At 38.5% G+C, this 22,462-nt stretch overlaps 1 protein-coding gene across 4 annotated transcripts; it reads left to right on the top strand.

Annotated features, from left to right (window-relative positions):
• Positions 1-2,215: 2,215 nt before the first annotated feature.
• Positions 2,216-22,174, top strand: mRpL16 (mitochondrial ribosomal protein L16). Of its 4 annotated transcripts, XM_076177434.1 has the most exons (6): positions 3,284-3,560; positions 5,134-5,204; positions 14,931-14,990; positions 15,943-16,103; positions 21,341-21,583; positions 21,892-22,174. In XM_076177434.1, the coding sequence occupies exons 3-6, from the start codon at positions 14,957-14,959 to the stop codon at positions 22,105-22,107; spliced, it is 654 nt and encodes a 217-aa protein (XP_076033549.1). In that variant the 5' UTR covers positions 3,284-3,560; positions 5,134-5,204; positions 14,931-14,956; the 3' UTR covers positions 22,108-22,174. The 4 variants fall into 4 exon arrangements, with proteins under 4 accessions (XP_076033270.1, XP_076033367.1, XP_076033549.1 ...); XM_076177252.1 differs by lacking the exon at positions 5,134-5,204 and having other exon boundaries at positions 3,276-3,560; XM_076177155.1 differs by lacking the exons at positions 5,134-5,204; positions 14,931-14,990; positions 15,943-16,103; positions 21,341-21,583; positions 21,892-22,174 and adding an exon at positions 10,540-12,214 and having other exon boundaries at positions 2,216-3,560.
• Positions 22,175-22,462: the final 288 nt, after the last annotated feature.

Raw genomic sequence — 22,462 nt, 5'->3', positions numbered from 1 at the left:
ACCCAAGTATCTAAAATTATCCACTTCCTCCAGTCGCTCTCCCTTAATGTTCACTTCCAGTCTACTGCCACTTTCACCCCTTGTACATCTCATCACCTTACTTTTACCCACATTTATCTTTAGCTTTCTTCTATCACATACTCTCCCAAACTCTGCCACCAATAAATGCAAGACTGGTTTACAATTTACAGAGAAGAAGCGAGCTTTCACACATTGGTTACAAAATAGGACGAGGAAGTCATATGAGAGGTACAAAGAAAAGAAAAGAGAAGTAAAGCAAAAGGTAAAGGAGGCAAAGAGGAGAGCAGATGTGAAATGGGGTAAGAGTATGACAGAAAATTTTGAAAGTAATAAAAAGATGTTTTGGAAAGAAATTAAGAGAGGAAGAGGAGGCGAATCAAGTAGAGAAGAAAAGGTGCAGATGGAGAGATGATAATGGAAGAGAAGGCAATAAGGGGAAGATGGGCAGAATATTTTAGGGAGTTGCTAAATGTGAAGGAGGACAGGGAGGGAAAGATAGCTGCAGTGGGAAATGCTAAGAAAATTACTGTGATGAGTGAGGAAAATGGAGGAGAAATAAGGAAGGATGAAGTGAAGGCAGTTGTTAAGATGATGAAAGCAGGTAAGGCACCTGGTCTGGATGGATGCCATGCAGAATGTCTAAAAAAAGGAGGTACAGTGATGGTGGACTGGCTGGTGAGGTTATTTTAATGTTTGCTGGAGAGAGGGTAGAGTGCCGGAGGACTGGAGGAATGCCTGTATAGTTCCACTTTACAAGGGAAAAGGGGGCAAGTGCGAATGTAGTAGTTTCAGAGGGATTAGCTTGTTAAGTGTAGTTGGGAAGGCTTATGGGAGGATCTTAATTGAGAGGATTAGGAGAGGAACAGAAGGAGTAATTGGTGAGGAACAGTGTGGATTTAGGACGGGTAGAGGTTGTGTACATCAGATTTTTGTGGTAAGACAGATATGTGAGAAAGCTATAGGAAAGGGGAAGGATGTTTTTTGGGCCTTTATGGACCTGGAAAAGGCTTAAGACAGGGGAGACAGAAAGGCACTGTAGGAGGTTTTGCAGATTTACGGGATAGGAGGAAAGGTTCTAGGAGCTGTCAAGAGTTTTTATGAGAGTAGTAGAGCTTGTGTTAGGATTAGAAATGAAGAGAGTGAGTGGTTCGAGGTAAAGGTGGGACTTCGTCAAGGATGCATTATGTCGCCGTGGCTGTTCAACTTATACATGGATGGGGTAGTGCGAGAGGTAAATGCAAGGGTAGTGGGTCAGGGATTGGAGATGGTTAAAGAAAATGGAGAAAAGTGGGAGGTGAGCCAGCTGTTGTTTGCGGACAACACTGCGCTTGTGGCAGGATCGGAGGAGGGAGTGAGGAAGTTGGTCACAGAGTTTGGGAGAGTGTGTGATAGAAGAAAGCTAAAGATAAATGTGGGTAAAAGTAAGGTGATGAGATGTACGAGGGGTGAAAGTGGCAGTAGTCTGGAAGTGAGCATTAAAGGAGAGCGACTGGAGGAAGTGGATAGTTTTAGATACTTGGGTGCAAATGTGGCAGGAAAAGGTGGAGTGAAGGTGGAGGTAGAATGTAGATTGAGAGAAGCAAGTAAATGCCTTGGTGGATTTAAAAGTGTAATGAGGAAGAGACATTTGGGAATGGATGCTAAGAGGAGACTATATGAAGGAGTGATTGTGCCAACAGCACTGTATGGGGCAGAAACATGGAACATAAGAGAGGAAGAGAGAAGGAGTTTGAATGTGTTTGAGATGAGGTGTCTGAGAAGTATGATGGGGGTTACTAGGCTAAATAGACTGAGAAATGAGGAGGTGAGGAGGAGAACAGGGGTGGAAAGGGGGTTGGGGATAGGGTTGATGAAAGAGTATTAGGATGGTTTGGACACATGGAAAGAATGAGTGAAGAAAGACTAGTAAAAGAGGTATGGAAGGCAGATGTGGAGGGAGTGAACATGAAGGGACGTCCTAGGATGAGGTGGATGGATGGGGTGAAGGGGGCTTTGGGGAAGAGGGGAATGTCTGTTGAGGAAGGACGGGAGAGGACAGAAGTGAATGGAGAATGGTTGTATATGGAAGATGTTGTGATGCATGAGGTGGAATGGGCGAGGGAATGGGGGGTGAGGTAGTATGTGTGAGCAAATTTTGATGCAGCCCGAAGGGATTTCTCCCCGTCTTCTCCTTTATGCATGGAGGGACGGAGAGGGGGGTCGCCGATTTAATGAAGCGGCCTTGCTGTGGATGTGCTGTGTCTTGCGACACTGCTTCTGACCCGGGGCAGTGGACAGGGTGCAGGGATGACCCATCATCCAGGAGGTGCTAAGATGAGAGGGAGGGTGGAGGGGTGTGGAGTGTATTCAGGGATGGAATGGGTGGGAATGATTTTATGCCTTTTCCTTTTTGGCTACATCCCTTGTAAGGGGGAAAGAGCCTTGGTATATGTATGTACAAAAAGCCTTTTCCCCCTTAAAAGGAAGGTAATTAGCCAATGCACACACACATCCATTAGTTTCCCTTTCACCTTGGATGAAGGGTCATCCCTGCTCCTGCCATTACCCTCATAAGCAATGCAGCAGTACACTGCACATCCTCAGCAGGGCCTGCCGCTTCGTTTACATGGTGACCTTCCTCGTTCCCCCCCGTGCGAAAATAGAGAAGAGATAAACCCTTTCGGGCCGCGCCAGTTTATTGTTACCTCGCAACTATTCTCCACTCACGCCTATCTTTTGCCTTTTCAACAAGCATTCCATTTCATTCAAGACTCCTTGCACCGCACCCATCCATCTCATTTTCGCTCTCCCCTTCACCTTTGTCTTCTATACTCATTTTGCCAATCTTTCTCCATTCATTTTTCCACATGCACAAACAATCCCAATATTCTTTCATCATCCATATTAACTCCCTTTCCATCCCCACCCTCCTATCCATTCATTATGTTCATCTTCACATCTACCACCCGCTGTCACTGCGATGTTAATTATGATTTGCAAGTGTGTTACTATATTCTTTATTTTTTATACTTTCACTTGCAATTACAACAAAAATTTTCTACGTATTTGACCTACAGCATATATAAAATTAGAAATTTACAAGATAAATATACTCATTCTTATTTGAGATGCTACGATTTGGAACTAGAAATAGTGAATAATATAAATTATAAATGATTAATTTAAACTGTGAAAAATAGTGGAACTGTGACTAAAGCTAAACACTAACAATGGCCGGCTGAAAAAGTTACATATATCCTCGAAGGTGGACGCCAAATATAAGAAATTACGAACGTTTACATTGTAGCAGACTTTAGCGACATCTGTTGAGAGAAACGATTATTACCGGTGTTACAGCAGAAGGGCGGAATCAGCGGATCACGGATTCACGGTCGGAGATGTAAACAAATAGTTGAAGCGCTGGAATAATTTGGCGATATTCTAGGGTGCAGTTTGAAAATTGGTTTTTGTGTTATGAAAATATAAAATGGCACTGTTAACAAAACAGATTCCTAGAACTTTAACAGCTCTGTCACGGAGTAGTTCATTCAGCGGCTCAGGTAAGATATACCGTCTGCCCACTGTACATCATGATCATTGCATAATGATAATAAGTACAGAAACTCAGCTCCTTTATTGTGTACTACAGTATATCTTAGTAAATACACCTAAAAATAATGTCATTGCGTAGTCATTCTGTAGCAACTTTATCCAGTGAAATGTTATGAAAGTACTAATGACTGGTGCATGTGGTGGTCCTGTAAGATCAACTTTTCTGTCGCATCTTAAAGATGGACAGAAAAGTTGCCAATTTTCAAAACCTGTCAACCATCTGATCTCCATCAGTAGATGTAGCCCAGAACGGCTGGCATTTGGTCTCTAGACTGGGCCCAAGCTCTGTCTCTATCAACTTGAGGTGTATTTCTAACACTTTTCTAGGTAGGTCAAACACCACCAGAGGCGCCACCGTCGATGACGAGCACAATAGCGCGTCATTTTATGCGCACGCCGTTCAAACGGCCAAATTTACATACCGCGGGAAATTTAATTAATAAAAATGTTGCGTGAGTGTATTTACTACGATCGTAATAAATTTCAAACATTCACATCATCAGTTACATGTCGGTCAATAAAAACATTAGATAAACATGGCGGCCTGCATTCAGCAGTATATCAAAAATTGGTATATGTTTCAACGTAAAAAATGAGCTAACAAATTTATTGTGCGGGCAACTGACCATAATTAACCAAAACTACTAGTATCGTGGATTATTCTAATACCAAAATAAAGTCAGTATGTTACGGTAGAGCTGAGAAATTGGTTGTTAAAATTAGTTTTTTTTTCTATCGGGTCGGATTATCGGATAACAACATCAACATCCATCCCGCCATCTTATCTATCACTGGTGATATGGACCAAACTTCACTCTATTAAGTTTCTTACTATTATGTTATTAGTGTAATAGTCTTATAGTTGAATTATTTTAAATATTTCCTTTAAAATGTGTGATTTTCATGTAATTTGATCGAAGAGAAGTTACGTTTTCATCCTCCGTAATATTACGGACCACAGGTACGATTCGTCCTGCCCGCTATCTATGATCACTGGTGGTATGGATCAAACTACACTATTAAGTTTGTTACTATTGGGTTATTAGCGTAATACCTTGCATATAATTGAATTATTCAAATTATTTTCTTTAAAATGTGTGATTTTCATGTAATTTTACGGTATTCGTAGCTGTGGTGGGTAATTTTGCAGAGGATAAAAACGTAATTATATGATCAAATTACATGGAAATCACACATCTTATAGAAAATAGGTCAAATAATGCAACCATATGCTAATTTTTTATATAAAATTGTGCCTGTCAGTAAAAACCGTCATTGTTTACGTTTGATCGGCGATCAGTCAGACCGCACGTTTCGGCCCGATTTCCTCGGACAAAATAGGCCCGATTTAATTCCATTCAAAATGCAATATCTCGAGAACTAGGACAGCTAGATGGATAAATCAAATTGCATTATACTCATAGCGACTTTTTCCATCCCATGAGAACTACTTCAGCTCAAATATCAGGAATTCCATTTTCATATTGACCTAGCTTTTACTGTCTTTTCTTTTACACACAGGGAGAGCTGACAGCTGGCAACTGCTCTCCTCTCATTACAACTTGTAGCCAGTGACATTAAAATAGTCCCAGGTATTATTATCTTAATTATGTACACCAATGCAATACAGCATTAGAAAATTAAATATTAATTTTGTAGATTATAATACATGAAAGTAATATGCGATTTTCTTGGTGGAAATAAATAACAGAAAAACTTTGTTACAAGCAAATTTACTAATGAACTAAGCTGCTATGATATGGTCCAGATGCCATGGTGTCATCTGTCCAGTTCAGTCACTATCAGTTAGATGATGGCTTTCTCATTATGAACCGGGTATTCTCCAACTCTAGGTGATGTTAATAAGCACTGTTACAAAGACAACAGGGCTTCCTTGGATTTTCTGAGAGAACATTGAGTTCTGCAGTTGTCTGTTAATTGCCTGAGGTACAATAACAATCAGGCTGTCAGCATCCATGACAATGACGACAACCCAGGTGATCTTTAGGATTTGAGGTACCAAATTATTAAATATTGGTTAGGTTAGAATAGATGAATTTATCATCCTTTCATTTCTTCAACCTCGGTATTTATCAAAACAAACATGCTGTACCATTCAACCGCTGCAACTTCGTTCATTAGTAAATAAGTTTTAGTAACTTTTTTGTTATTGATTTCCGCCAAGAAAATTGCATATTACGTTGATGTATTATAATTTACAAAATTAATAATTAATTTTCTATTGCTATATCATGTAAGTGTGCACTTCTAAAAATTTACCATCCCACAGCACAGATAAGTCAAAAGTTTTTTTGCTGAGAGATCTATGGGAGGCTCTGAAAACTTGCTGACCACTGTGAGGTTGCAGGTTTTCACTTAGTGAAACTTAAGGCAAGATTGATTGATTTAAACAAGAATGAATTTAAGTGGCTAAATAATGCTAATTTTACCATACATTGGTTTTTAAACTGCTATTTACACCATACTACAATTGCCACTCTTCAATTTAGTTAGCCCTTTCACACAGTAACAGGCTTGTCATTCATACAGGCCAGGCATATATACATGTGAAAATTTAGTTTGGAAGTTACAGTAAAGGGGGTTTTACGCAGTCAAACATGTTGGCCAACACGTTTGACAACACAATGTTTGAGAGTATGCTTGAACATGTGAAAGGGGTAAACATGTTGGACCAACTTGTTGGACAGATGTCTGATCTGGCCTGACTTTTGTGGGTGGAGCTTGCTTGTCCATGTCCATGCATGAATGTCTGAACATGCATCAGTCTCCAACCATCATACATACTCAAATCTCGCGGAGGTAACATCTATAGCAGCTCCTTTGGTGACAGACTTGCCGATTATTTCCAAAATGAATGATACGTGTGCCGTTAAGGACAAGGAAAGGGAAGTTATTGTAGATTTCATTGACATGTATGGGAACCATATAGCATTGTGGAAGGTGAAATCGAAAGAATACTCTAATAGGAATTTAAGAAATAAAGGTATAGATGAATTGCATGGAAAACTAAAAGAACTTGACCCTCCATGCACGCAGGATGATGTGATGAAAAAAATCAACTGTCTTTGTAGTTCTTTTAGAAGGCATGACAAGTTTTTGGTATAATGCTAGATAAGGTGTTAGTTGTGATGAGAGCTGAAAATCTCAAGACTTGCAGAGATCTGTCCGTTGCTAAAAAACACAATGTTCCGCTCAATCATACATGGGGACTAATGGCCTTTCTCATAACGGTGTCTTGACAAGCAATGAATGGAGTGACCAAATTCAAAAGTTCATATGTTGATTCGTCCATGCACATATTATTGTGCCAATCATCTGGGTGTAATTTCAGCTCCTTCATTAAGTTGATATGAGAAATGTGGTCCCTTTTCAGTTACCAGTCCTTTGTCCACTTTGAACGCTTCCTTTTCTTTTCGTTAAAGGCAATCACTGTCCCAATTGTCATCACCTTGTCTTGAGAAAGGGACATGTTGTCCCCTTCTCCTCTTGGCACCGACTGAGGTTGTCTGTCTGTTTGGTCTGAGTGTGTAACAACTCTTCAAATATGTTGTGTTGGAGGTTTGATGAGTGAGTTGGCCAACACATTTGATTGTGTAAAACCCCCTTAAGTGAGCTCAGCAGAGCTACCAGTTAGGGTGCTCAAGGCAGAGTCACATTAGGCATCCTCTGTTTGATTTTTACATTTTCAAGGCATACAGCTAATGTAGACTATTGCAAAACCACAAATGAGTGAAACTGTGTTGAGGGCTTTGAGCTTTGCATCTTTAAGTTTGCCACATTATTGGCAATTTCTTTTTAATGTTTTGGCAAGTGTGACTTACCATCAATTCCTATGCCCTTTGGGTGTCTCCACTGTGGGCTTTATATCAAATTACTTGTCTTCTCCTTTTCTGCATGGGGGAATGGAGAGGGGGGTCATTGATTTTATAAAGCGGCCTAGCTGTGGATGTGCTGTGCCTTGCGACACTGCTTCTGACCCAGGTCAGTGGACAAGATGCAGGGATGACCCATCATCCAGAAGGTGCCAAGATAAGAGGAAGGGTGGAGTGGAGTGGATTAGGGATAGGATGTGTGGGAATGTTTTTTGCTACCTCCCTTACAAGGGGGAAAAGCCTTTGATATATGTATGTTTGTACTTGTCTTTTGGCATAAACATTGGGACTTATTATTTGTCTGGAGATTTTGTGGTACAAAGAATAACAGAACAAGTGGCTCTTAAATATATATATACATATATATGTGTGTGTGTAGTTTTGATAATAATACATATACCAAGTGCTTTTTTCCCCCTTACAAAGTCAAAGGCATAAATCCACTCCCACCCATTTCATTTCCACATATTCCACACTCCTATTCACCATCCCTCCCCCTTTTCTTGGCTCCTCCTGGATGATGGGTCATCCCTGCATCTTGCCCATTTACCAGGGTCAGAAGCAATGCAGCAAGACACAGCAAGGCCACTTCATTTAATTAGTGACCCCCCCCCCCCCTCACTGTCCCCTTGTGCAGAAAAGAGAAGATGGGGAGAAATCCCTTTGGACTGCATCAAAATATCATTCATACATACTCCCTCACCCCCTATCCCCCACCCACTCCATTGCATGCATCACAGCATCAGCCATACACAACCCCTATCTTGTCTTCTCCCTTCCTTCCTCAACAGACATCCCTCTCTTTCCCAATGCCCTTTTTACCCCATCCATCCATCTCATCCTTGGTTGCCCCTTGTTCTCTCCCTCCACTTCTGCTTTCCACACCTCTTTTTCTAATCTTTCTTCACTCGTTCTTTCCATGTGACCAAACCATCCCAATATTCTTTCATCAACCCTATCTGCCAACTCCCTTTCCACCCCTGCTCTTGTCCTCACCTCCTTGTTTCTCACTCTATCCAGCATAGTAACCCCTTAGGCATTTCATCTCAAACTTTTCCTCTCTTATGTTCCATGTTTCTCCCCCATACAGTGCTATTGGCACAGTCGCTCCTTCATACAATCTTCATAATAATGAATAGATAAATAAAATCCCTGCATGCATAAACTACTAGGATTCTCCAGCTAAGGTTTAGCAAGGAAGCTACTCAAGGATGGCCCTGGGTTCTTGTTTTTAAGCTAGAGAGAGTTCAAGACCACATCACTATGATTATAACAGGTAGAGGGCAATGGTATTTATAGGGTTTTTGATGGTAATAACTTTAACTGTTTTTTTGTTTATGTACATAAGAAGTCTTTTCAACTTTATTTTTAATGATCAATTATTGAAACACCATGTGGAGACAGAGCCTCTATTAGTACAATAGTACAATGTTGTGCTTGATACAGCTCCATCCTCATATGGTATTTCTTTTGATAGACTTGTTGGCAACTGCCATTTACATACAAACCAATTATTGGAAATGAATAATAGAACAACCAATAATTTCTCCTAATAGGTTTTGACTGCATGATTTTATGCAGTTAGTATTTAAGAGGTGTCAAATCCTAACAAAGTCCACTACACAACTACTGAACCCATTAAGTTTTACAAAAACAAATCTCTTTCACTTTATCCAAAAATAAAATGTATTGCATAAAAAATAAAGAATATATCTGGAAAAAGCATACACACAATTGAAAAAAAGTAATGAAAATCATACACAAGAGTGCAAATAGTACACAATAAGAATTGCATCTTGATGCCTTTTTTTGTTCTTGTTTTGGAGGGCAGGTGTTTCAGAAGCTCTCTTCCAAACCCCTGAGTGGGACTCACTGAACCCCTTAAAATTAGTTGAACCCAGGTTAAGAAACACTATTTTAGAGATGAGTGCTTTGTTGACCAATAACACAGCATTCTTTTATGACTATAGAATAATTCACATTCAAAAGCCTCCAGATCACTTAACTTCTGCTATCCCTCTGTCTAGTGACCCTCCTTTAGATATCAACCAATGATTTAACCTCTTTAAGGCCATATTGTCCACTAGGATAGAAACACTGGTTATTGGCAAATAAATAAATGAATATAAATAATTGTGTTCTTGTGATGGTATTGTTTGTCATTATATAGTAGTTCCTGAGGAGACAGATATATAAAAAAGTGTAGTATTTGTCAAATCCATATCCAATCCAGATCATTAATGAAGATCTTGTACAGCAACTGTACAGTGATTAATACCTTTTGTAAAATAATTGAACAGGTAGTTGGAGCTCATTCAGTGGAACTTGGGTTCTTAGAATGATAAATCTAGATTTCATGCATTAGGTGTAGTCTGTATCATAGGGAGTGGAAGGTCATTAACGGCTTGAGCCAAAGGTTACACCTTATTGCACTCATGGTGGAATGTTTAACTTCTGTCAATGCAGTCAATGTCTACTGCCTTCTTGATGTTACAGTTCAGTTAGAACTTCAGTGGTTGGTTTGGCCTTGTCATTCATTTCTCTTTATCAGCTGCTTTATAGTTTGCCTTTGATAATGTGCCAGTCTTTTGAAATTGACAGTAACACCTCAATCCAGACTGGATGGTTAAAGTTGTGTTGGATGGAAAAAACAGTGCTACAATGTTAAACTTTAGTCATTCATTGTTGAAGGTATGATTAGGATGTTATGGAGGATAAAGAATAAAATAATGTCAAAATAATTACCATCATAAAGTTGTGTTTGTTGATACATGTTTTACATATGAAAAAGTATTTACTATTATGATTGGGTGTTTTTAAATGTGAGATTCTTATATTTCTATCCTGGAAGCAAAAATAACAGAAAACCCATGATTACTTTCATCCAGTTTAATTGTAAGTATATTATGTTGCTATTAGATATTATGCAGTTATATTTACTGTAAACAGCACTGTATACCAATAGTGGACAGTACCAAGAAGATAGGCATTTAAGTGGCCTTTGTTATGTGCTAATGTGAGTGGCTGGTTGCAGGATGCCTTGATCACACCGTAACCCGAATCTTGGAAGGACTTCGCAATGGTCAGAGAGCAAGTCTTGCTGAAGCCATTACTCTTGTGGAAACTTCACATCCCAAGAAGAAGGAACAGGCCAAACAGCTGGTTTCTCAAGTTCTTCATGATGCTCGCCAACGCCAGTATGCACTTGGCACCAAGTCGTTCAGTTTTAGATTGGGCTTATCAGGACCTCCTGGTGCTGGCAAATCCACATTTATTGAGAGATTTGGAAAATTCTTGACTAGCCAGGGTCATAAGGTTGCAGTATTAGCTGTTGATCCATCCTCAGCTACCACAGGGGGTTCACTTTTAGGAGATAAAACACGTATGCCAGAATTAACAACAGACAAAAATGCTTACATTAGACCATCTCCATCAAGAGGACATCTTGGAGGTGTAACACGATCCACTAATGAAGCAGTAGTATTGTGTGAAGCTGCAGGTTATGATATTGTCATCGTTGAAACAGTAGGTGTAGGTCAGAGTGAGTTTTCAGTTGCAGATATGGTGGACATGTTTACTCTTCTTATTCCTCCTGGAGGAGGAGATGAACTTCAAGGTTTGAAGCGAGGCATCATGGAAATGAGTGATCTCATAGTTGTGAATAAATCTGATGGTGATTTGGTTGCTGCAGCTCACAGAATGCAGTATGAATACATATCAGCACTTAAGTATATACGTTCCAGAAACAAACAGTGGAAAGCCCCTGTTAAAAGAGTGTCATCAGTAACAGGTGAAGGGATTGAAGAATTATGGGAGATCTTACAGAAATATCGGAAAACAATGGAAAACAGTGGGGACTTTCTAAGCCGTAGACAAACGCAACAGAAATCCTGGATGTGGACACACCTTAATGAGAACCTCATGTCAGTTTTCATGCAAACTTATGGTATGAAACAAATTTTAAAGGAAAGGGAAAGGCAAGTTATGCTTGGAATGATATCACCAGGTGATGCAGCAGATTCATTACTTCAAGAGTTCTTAAAGACAATAAACCAATCAAAATGATTATTAAAATGAATGTGGTGTAGCTATATAATACATGAATCATGGAGTAGACAGTACAATTTAGTGCTGTATATAACAGTGATGCAATTTGAAATTAGTGAATGGTATTACACATTTGGACAAGTAAAATTTTCTTCAAGTTACCAGTCCCTGTACTACATTATTGGCTGCTTGGCAGTCAATACTTTTAAAGACTTTATGGCATCCCTGTGGACCAATCATGCAGCAGTCTTATGTTCAGAGGCAAATCCCCACTCACAGAGGAATGCTGTACCACTTTTTAACTTGTACCATCTCAACTTGTACCATCTCATGTTTATACTGTTTTTCTTAAATCTCTCCAGTACAGCTTCAAGTACTCCACCCTTTCTTTTCTCATGTTCCACATGTCATAAAAGCCAACTAATGGGGCAAAACGAAGTGGCTGGGGATTTGCCTTTCTGTGTTTTCCTCATGCAGAGTCCAGGCATGCTTTGAATTTGCTTGCCCCTTTTTCAAGTGGGAAAAAGCCATTGCTATATACATTGTACAAGTTATATGGTATGATCACATTTATAATCATGTGTGTTTGTAAATAAAGTTGTGGATATTATTAACTACAAAAGTTATATACTTTTACAAGGTGTTATTAAAGATATTTTATATCTCTTGTTTCCCTTTCCTGTTCACTACATTCATAATTTTGATGTAATTTAGCTTGGTATAAGTCAGTCATAGCCTTGAATATTCAAATTAAGAAGTGGTATTTCTTTGATATTGGATATTTATTCCCATGATAAGAACCATTGAGGATATTTGCAAACAAGTCATGCAAGACAGACATTAAAGAGATTCTGCTGTCCATCTTCAAAACCCATCAATAATCTCACCCCAAGAATCTGACATTTAGTCTGAACTGGGCCCAAACTATCAATTTCAACTGTATTTCCTCCTCCTTTTCACACACCATATTACACAAGCACAACCAACTGAATTGAATTGGAAAAAAAACTAGCAACACACTAATAAATCACCTACAAGTTCTCCTAGCACCCTACATGTCCATACAAAAACACATATTCCACAATAGATTTCCAAATTCTTTACTTCAACAACCTTCCCCAGACATCAGCTCAACAGAAAAATCACACTCGAGAAAAGAATTGTGCTAGCATGACTCTTCAGGTCACCACCCAACATTAAAACAATACCAAAAAAGTTGACCTGGTAATGGACTCCAACTGCCCCAGGAGCAACCACCAAACAGAAGACACAGAGCAAGAATAGAATATCAGGACAGTATAAAATTGACAAAAGAAGTTAAGTAAATTCTGAAAAGGACCTAGGAGTAATCATCACCAAAGACATGTCTCCAGATAAACATATAAATAAAATAGTCAGGAGAAACATAAAATTTGTTGAGATCAATAAAGGTGGATTTTAAATACCTGGGTAAAGAAATGATGAAAAAAATATTACAAACACTGATTTGGCCAAAACTGAAATATGCAGTGCTGATATGGTCACCCAGTACAAAAAAGAATATTAGAAAATTAGAAAGAATACAAAGAGCAACGACAAAGATGGCCCCAACACTTTCGAACTTGACATATGAACAAAGATAGGCCGAACTGGAATTGCCAACCCTGGAACAAAGAAGAGAATGAGGGGACCTACTAGCCATCTACAGGATTATGAAAGGCAAGGAACTCCTTGATAAGAGAGGAATTATTAAAGTGGGACAGAGGAAAAACAAGAGGACATGCAATGAAACTCAAAAAAGACAGCTACAGAAGAAACCTGAAAAAGAACAGCTTCCCACACAGTGATAGATATCTGGAACAACCTGGACAAAAAAAAAAAAATGTGTGCAAACACCATACAAGAATTTAAGAACAAACTTGGTCTTGCAAGATATAAAAACGGGTCACCACGATCATAGCTCCCCTTCCTGTAAAATACAACTAGATAAATACGTCATTATACACTGCCCAACTCCTATCCATACAGCAACCCAAAAATCATTCTCTTGAACAACTTGTGGGTCAAGCCAGTGGCTGTGGCCAGTTACTTGGGAACCATGGGTCTCCTGCAAGATTGAATGACCTTTTCATATAAAGAAAGCTGACAACCATTAACTGATCTTCTCCATGTACATAAGCTGGTAACAGAAATGGTTCTGTAGTGATGTGATACAGACAACAGCCCAACATTTCCCAGAGAGGTCTATGAGAAGGTCCAAGGACCATTACCATCTGCTGCAGGGTATGGATTTCAAAAGTGAGAGCCAGGATTTCAGTGCTCTTGTCCAATGGAAGAAGGAACTGGCCATTCAATTTTACTATTGGGGGTGTATTTTTGATTCATGGTTGTCTGGGTTGAGCAATGTCACTAATAATGTCTAAGGGGAGGTCTTTATTATATTTTGTTTTAGCCAATTCTAGTTTATCTTAATAGGTTTGGGTGTTCTGAGCAGCTGTTTTGTAGTTCTGTGCTGCGCTATTATTATTACGTCATCTGTTCTGGTGAGTGCTTTGATGTGCTCTGGATTTGGTGTGGGGAACCTGTGAAGAGGTTAAATAAATATTATGGAGTATTGCTCTTTGATGGACTTCATTGTACAATCTTTTGATCTCAGATGGCTGTTTTGGGATACTCCACTCTTCTAAGAAGTTTGAATTTCACTAGTAACATTATGATATATGTTTGAAGAGTAAGGAGGGTATTCAGTATACACAGGTTTAATCCATCAGTTTAGGGGGCACCCACAGTTATTTGAAGTTTTTATTAGCCAAAACTAATTTTGTAAAGAATGCTACTACATTTAGTAGGTTGGAAATTAATCTCCAGTTTAGAATAATGATAATTGTGTTGTAGGAATATTTTTTTCTTTCTCTCTTGCTCTCACTATTCATTCATAACTTTCTCTTGATCTAGGGAGGTGAAGTATTTGTGGTGTACATTATTATGGCCTAAACTTGTGTTAATGCTGTTTTGAATCATGGTTCTTGTTCTAAGACAGGCTTCAGTGCAAAGTATGTAAGGAGTATAGGGTGGTGTACATTATTATGGCCTAAACTTGTGTTAATGCTGTTTTGAATCATGATTCTTGTTCTAAGACAGGCTTCAGTGCAAAGTATGTAAGGAGTATAGGGTGGCTTATGTCAATCACTAAAAAGTTTTCTTTACTGTCAGTATTCAAGTTGATCCATGTTTATTTTGAATTGTCATCCTTGTTCAAGCCAAGCTCCAGTAAATTAGTAAGGTTTGAAAGTATACAGGAATATGTAACTACACTTAAAGTTTTATGTAGTGTCAGCATTCAAATTTGAATTAAAAACATTTTCTAACTTCTAAACCATGTTTCCTTAAATATTGCAGTGTGGTCATGGACTCCAGTATTGGGAATGAAAAACTTTGCTACTCCTCCCAACTTCAGAGGTAAGGCTGATGCTTTGTATCCCTGGTTTTCCAGGTGTGACTTAGGGCTACTGTATTAAGGTTTTTGTTTTGAGTTCAAAGAATTGCCCTTTGAAGAGTACAGAAGTTGTAAATATCTAATTGATTGTTAGTGATCATCTCAGAATGGTAGGGATAATGATTATCCTAGGTTTTGTTGTTCAGATTGTGACAGTTGTCATATTTAAGCATGGAAGGTGTAACTGTATTCACAGAAGGATAGATGGAGCTATTAGCTGGACCCACAGGCCATGTAGTAAAAAAAATGTGAGCTCAGTCTCAGGGAAACTGAAGGTTAGCTCACAGAGCTCCAGGTGAGGAAAGATGGTGGCATTTCTTAGTAGATTGGTATTGCCATATTTCAGGTAGTAGTGATACCTTGGAGATTTGAATACAAAACAGAAATCATATGTATTGTAAAAGAAGAAGAAGAAAGAGAGAGAGGAAAACACTATTTGAATGGAAACAAAATAATACTGATTCAATGGAGAGTGAGTTTTAGATTGAGTGAAAAGGAGAAAAATACAATATATTATTAAACATGGGAAGTGAAGGAATGAATCAGTTGACAATTGCCAAATGTGTTTGTGAAACACCTATTGTGTAGGAAATTATGTAAGGTACTCCATGTTGATGATGTATATTTGAACTATATATGAAAAACATGATCCTTCACCAATGAGATGTGAAGGTTTGAGGGGAAATATGGATGTAGGCTGGATGTATGTTTTGACTTGGCCCCTCATAATAGGGAAGAGGTCTTTAGGTATGTATTTATACTTAACGGTTAAACATTTAGGAAAATGGATAGCTATTATATAAAAAAAATTGTACATTCTATCAAAAAGTATCTGTAAGCATTTTTTCTATTACATTTGAATAGAGCAAAGCACATCATGAGTAGTTATGCTTCATTACAATTTTTCCATTCTAGATATCGAAGTACCAAAAGAACGACAAAAGTTGAGGTTCCTGGAAAAAGTTCCACAGTACCCAAATGGTGTTAGAGCTCCCAAGATGACCAAACGTATAGACCTTATCCGAGGAGAAGAAGAAATACATAATCAACTAATTCACAAACAATATGGAATTATTGTAAGTTGAAATAGGAAAATGTCATGAGTATTTTTCATACTTTTTTAATTTATTAATTCCCTCTCGGCTGTATGGTCTGTATTAGGAAAATAATTATACATTTTATCTTTGTGTATTAAAAAGTCATTATTTACCTAGATGAATACATTTATGGTTGTAGTATGGGTGGAGGATCAGTGGGAAGAAGCCTTTTGGTATATAGATAGAAATACATTTATGATAATTTAATTCAGTTAGTAATATAATCCGACTTGAATTTATATACTTTGTCACCAATCTCAGGGGACAATATTGCACTAAAGATGAAGCATGGAGTTGTAGAGATGGTAAAGGAGTGATTTAAAAAAGGTATCATATGGATGGATAGGGTGAAGGGGGGCTTAGGATAAGAACATAAGAATGGAGGAGGCTGCAAGAGACCATAACGCCTACACTAGGCAGTTCCATGTCCCTTACCACATGTCATTCCTATCCATAAAGTTTTCAGATCTTCTCTTAAAACAACCACTTGTTTCAGCACTCACTACATTGTGACTAAGTCATTTCCATTCATTAACCTCTCTGTTGGTAATCCAGCTACTGCCTATTTCCTTCATAAACATAAATTTCTCCAATTTAAATCCATTATTATGAGTCCTGCCCTGCTGTCTGAATTTGATGACCTTACCTGTATCACCCTTGTTGAAGTCTTTGACCCATTTGAATACTTTTATTAGATAACTCCACACTCTTCGTCTTTCCAGAGAGTGTAAGTTAAAGTGCCTAGGCCTGTCTTATATATACCAAAGGCTTTTTTCCCTCTTCCCTCCCTCTTATCTTGGCACCTCCTGGATGGATCATCCCTGCATCTTGTCCACTACCCTGGGTCAGAAGCAGTGTTGCAAGACGCAGCACATCCGCAGTAAGCCTGTTTCATTAAATCGGCAACCCCCCCCCCCCCCTTCCGTCCCCTCATGCAGAAAAGGAGACAGGAGAAATCCCTTTGGGCTGCATCAAATTTTCCTTGTACGTACTCCCTCACCCATTCCACCTCATGGATCACAACATCATCCATATACAACCATTCTCCCCTGTCTTCTGTCCTCTCCCATCCTTCCTCAACAGACATTCCCCTCTTCCCCAAAGCCCCTTTTACCCCATTGGTCCATCTCATCCTAGGTCGCCCCTTCATGTTCACTCCTTTTACATCTGCCTTCCACACCTCTTACCAGTCTTTCTTCATTCATTCTTTCCGTGTGTCCAAACCATCCCAATACTCTTTCATCCTCCCTATCTCCCAACTCTCTTTCTACCCCCGTTCTCCTCCTTACCTCCTCATTTCTCACTCTATCCAGCCTAGTAACCCCTATCATACTTCTCAGACACCTCATCTCAAACACATTCAAATTCCTTCTCTCTTCCTCTCTCATGTTCCATGTTTCTGCCCCGTACAATGCTGTTGGCACAATCACTCCTTCATAGACAGAATAGAATACAAAACACCATTAGGAAAGAGTGACCATATACTAATCGAATTCAAATTAAAAGAGCAAATGGACCTAAGAAGAAATGAGAAACATAGAATAGGAAGACCAATGTATAGCAAAACAAATTTTGAGAAACTTAAGAATTTTTTCAAAATGCAAACTGGGAAAAATTCCTTAGTGAGGAAACAAGGATGGAAGAGAAATGGAATATACTAAAGGAAATGTATAATGAGGGTGTGATCAAATATGTTCCACAACAAAAGCAAGAAAGAATATACATAAAAAACTGGTACAACAAAAAATGTAGTGAAGCCAAGGATAAAATAGACAAAGCCTGGAAAAAATGAAAAAAAAAGAGCAAAAAGGCAAACATACATCAAACTAAGAAACAATTATGTAAAAATACGTAGGGAGAAAAAAAAAATTATGAAAAGGAAATTATAGAAAAATGTAAGGATTAGCTGAAGCTGTTTTACAGATATGTGAATGGTAAACTGAAAAACAAACAAGAAATAGAAAAACTATGCCAAGGAAGTCATGAATACACAAAAGAACAAGAAATGGCAGAAATTATGAGTAACCACTTCAAATCGGTTTTCACAATTGAGAACTCACCTAACTGTGAAGGAATAGAAAAACAGAATTCCCCCCAAATGAAGGAAATAACCATAACAAAAAAGGAAATCAGTGACCAAATAAAAAACCTAGATGTTAGAAAATCACATGGTCCGGATGGAATTGCAAATTGGATACTGAAGGAATGCGTGGAGGAACTAACAGATAAAATACACACTATAATAAAATACTCGCTCAAAGAAGGAAAAGTACCACAAGACTGGAAAAATGCAAACATTGTACCAATATATAAAGGAGGAAGTAAGGAAGATCCAACTAACTACAGACCAGTCTCCCTAACAAGCACAGTAGCTAAAATATGTGAAAAAGTGATTAAAAGTAGATGGGTTAAACATTTGGAAGAAAAATCTATACTAAACCCAAGCCAATTTGGATTTAGACAAGGAAGATCATGTACAACAAATCTAATCTGCTTCTATTGGAGAATAATAGATATAATAGATGAGAGAGATGGATGGGCAGACTGTGCCTATCTAGATCTACAAAAAGCATTTGACAAAGTACTGCACAAAAAATTAATAGGAAAATTAGAATCAATAGGTGGCATTGCAGGTAATTTATTAAAATGGATGGAAGACTTCCTAACTGGGAGAAAAATGAGGGTAGTAATTACAGACATACTCGAAATGGGAAGAAATGATAAGTGGTGTTCCACAAGGGTCAGTACTGGCTCCAATCATGTTTGCCATATACATAAACGACATGGATGAAGGAGTTGAATGTTATATGAATTTCTTCGCAGATGATGCAAAAATATTAAAGAAAGTATCAACAAATGAGGACTGTGACTCGTTACAATCAGACGTGGACACAATCTGGAAATGGACTCAAAAGTGGGAGGTGAACTTTAATATCAAGAAGTGTAGCATAATGGAGTTTGGTAAAAGCAAAAACAGAATTTCAAAAAATTACAAAATTTGTGAAAATGAAATAAAAAAAGTGCACTCGGAAAGGGACATTGGAGTGATAATCAGCAATGACATGACACTGGACAGATATATAAACAAAATAGTAGGTGAAACATACAACCTACTAAGGTGAATGAAAGTGGCATTTGAATACTTGGATGAAGAAATGATAAAAAAAAATATTAGTCACATTGATTAGACCAAAACTGGAATATGCAGCAATCCTATGGACATCCAGTACTAAAAAGAATATAAGGAAACTAGAAAGAATACAGAGAGCAACAACAAAGTTGGTGTCAGCTCTTTCCAACTTAACATACGAGCAAAAATTATCGAAGCTAGAACTACCAACACTAGAGCAAAGAAGAGAAAGAGGTGATCTACTGACTATATATAGAATCATGAAAGGAATGGAAATCCTTGACAGAAAAGATTGACTAAAAAATGACAATGGAAAAACAAGAGGTCATGAAAAGAAACTCAAAAAGGACAACTATAGAAGAGATAGGAAAAAGAGTAGCTTCCCACACAGAATGGTGGACATATGGAATAACTTAGATGAAAAAACAGTGTGTCCAAATACTATTCACAATTTTAAGAATAAACTTGATGCTGAAAGATACAAAGACGGGTCACCACGAGCATAGCTCCCTTCCTGTATAATACAACTAGGTAAATACAATCTCCTCTTTGCATCCATTCACATATGTCTATTTCTCATTACACTTTTTAACCCCCCAAGGCATTTACTTGCTTCTCTGCGTAGAGCTGATGGCCAGGGGTGGTTGCTGCTGATTGGCCCCCAACTCTTGGGGTTGGGGGGTGGTCCCACGACGTAGACGTTGCAGCTCCAGGACCGTGTTGTGAACAGCTGCCCAGGATGTAACACTTCACCCCATACCATACAACACATAATGGAAGACTGCATTATACACAATCATGCACGCAAACAACACAACATACACTCTATAAAGGATTTGTGGGAAAACCCAGTTTCGGCTGTGGCCTTCCTTGGGGAGACGGGACTGCTCGGACAGACAGTCTAGGGAACGACAACAACAACAACAACAACTTGCTTCTCTCAATCTACATTCTACCTCCACTCCTCCCTTTCTTGCCACATTCGCACCCAAGTATCTAAAACTATCCACTTCCTCCAGTCTCTCTCCCTTAATACTCGCTTCCAGTGTGCTGCCAATTTCACCCCTTGTACATCTCATCATCTTACTTTTACCCACATTTATCTTCAACTTTGGCAATTGACAGTCAGAGAATTAGAAGATGATCTTGGTATCCCACGGACAAGTGTTTCAGAGATTTTGATGGAAGATTTTGGCATGACACGCAAGGTGGCAAAATTCGTCCTGTGCCTCCTGACCCATGAGCAGAAGGAGTTTCGTGCTAAAACTTCACAGGATATGCTTCAAGCTGCTATAAATGAATAGAATTTCCTGAAACATGTAATAACCAGAGATGAGTTATGGGTCTACAGCTATGACCCAGAAACAAAAGCCCAGTCTAGCCAATAGAAGTCACTTGCATCATCACATCTGAAAAAGGCACTGCAAAGTCGAAGCAAAGTCAAAGTCATGTCGACAGTTTTTTGGATTATCAGGGTGTTGTCCACCACAAGTACACTCCTCAAGGCCAAACAATAATGAAGGAGTAATACATCGAAGTTCTTCGCCGTCTGAGGGATGCAGTGAGAAGAAAATGGTTGCAGCTGTGGGCTAGTGGAGACTGGATCATTCATCATTATAATGCACCTGCCCATTCTTCATATGATGTGCAGGGATTTTTGGCAAAACATTCCATCACCCTGCTCATTCAGCCATCTTACAGCCCAAATCTAGCTCCTTGTAATTTCTGGATTTTCCGAAATGAAGAAGAATGCGACAAGCCACCTGATCAAGATCCCAAAAGAGTACTTTGCAAGATGTTTTGAAATGTGGAAGGGACACTGGGAGAAGTGTGTGAGGTCTGAAGGCGACTTCTTTGAAGGAGAGTAGGGCACCGTCCTAGGTTAGAAGCATTTCTTGAAATTGTAAGTGGCTGGATATTTTCCAGACAGACCTCGTGTATATATGTATTTACCTAGTTGTAATTTACAGGAAGAGAGCTATACTCGTAGTATATTTTATGTGTGTGTGTGTGTCACAGTATTGTAATTTATTTTTTTTTAATTTTTTTATTTTATTATTTTTTTTTTTTTTCCAATTTACCTCAGGCTCTCAGAGGAGGAATGCTGCGATGGGGACATCTAGAAATGGTTCGTCTTGGGATTGGTCGTAAAATGGACACAAACCGGATGTTTGCTATATGGAGAATTGATCCACCCTGGAAACCACGTACCAAGAAGGGGCAGGGAAAGCGAATGGGTGGTGGCAAAGGCTCCATTGATCATTATGTCACTCCAGTCAAAGCAGGGAGAGTCATTGTGGAGTTGGGTGGAAAATGTACTTTTGAAGAGGTATGTTGAGATTAGCAGGTTTGTTGTGAAAAAAATAGTTTAGTCATTGTATGTCAGACCATTAGCTTCTAGAAGAAACATTACTCATATATATCTCAGTGTTTTTGTTGAAATGATTGCCAAATCATTTTTAAAGTTATTGTAGTCTGCCTTATTTATATGTTTTTCATTTATGTAAGTTGGTATTATTTGTAGAATATCAAGGGCATTATTTGACTACTTCACAATAAAAGGTTATACATTTTGTGTGCTTATGTTTTAAGTGTGTTTTTTCATAAAGTGTGATTGCTTTGAAAATTAATTTGCAGGTCTACCCATTGCTAGAAGTGGTTGCCCATAAGTTGCCTTTCCCTGCCCTTGTGGTGAGCCAGGAACTTCTCAAACAACGCAAAGCACACGAAGAACTCTTGGAGCAAGAGAACCAGAACCGGTATACATTTAAGTACCTGATTCAAAACAACTTAATGGGTTGTCATAGATGGGCAAGGAAAATCGACCATGAATACTATGGAAAGTACTACTAATTTGTTATAAAGTGTTTTAGTCCTGTGTGTTATGTAAATAAATTAATAAACTTTATATCATTCATTATTTGCAGTTTTGTTTCCAATGTCTTGTATCTAAGGCCTCCTGCGGTATTTTTCACAGTGAAGTCCAAAAGCTGATTTTTTGCCAAAAGACTCTTGCAATCTGTTCATGTCTTCTAATTGAGGTTTCATTATTCTATTCTTCAATTACACTATTTAATGGACAAATGGGTCTAAGGACCAGTCTGTTCCTGCCAAGTGTAGACAGAACAAATTAGATCAGTAAATACCGGATGCATGACTGTTGTTAGCGATTTGGTCCAGCATACATATATTGGTTTCTCTTACTGTG

Source organism: Oratosquilla oratoria, chromosome 1 (genome assembly GCF_046742065.1).
Source record: "Oratosquilla oratoria isolate Oo_2021 chromosome 1, ASM4674206v1, whole genome shotgun sequence".
In the NCBI taxonomy this organism is placed as follows: Eukaryota; Metazoa; Arthropoda; class Malacostraca; order Stomatopoda; family Squillidae; genus Oratosquilla; species Oratosquilla oratoria.
Note: the sequence above shows the minus strand (reverse complement) of the source record. Positions and strands in the feature narration are given on the sequence as shown.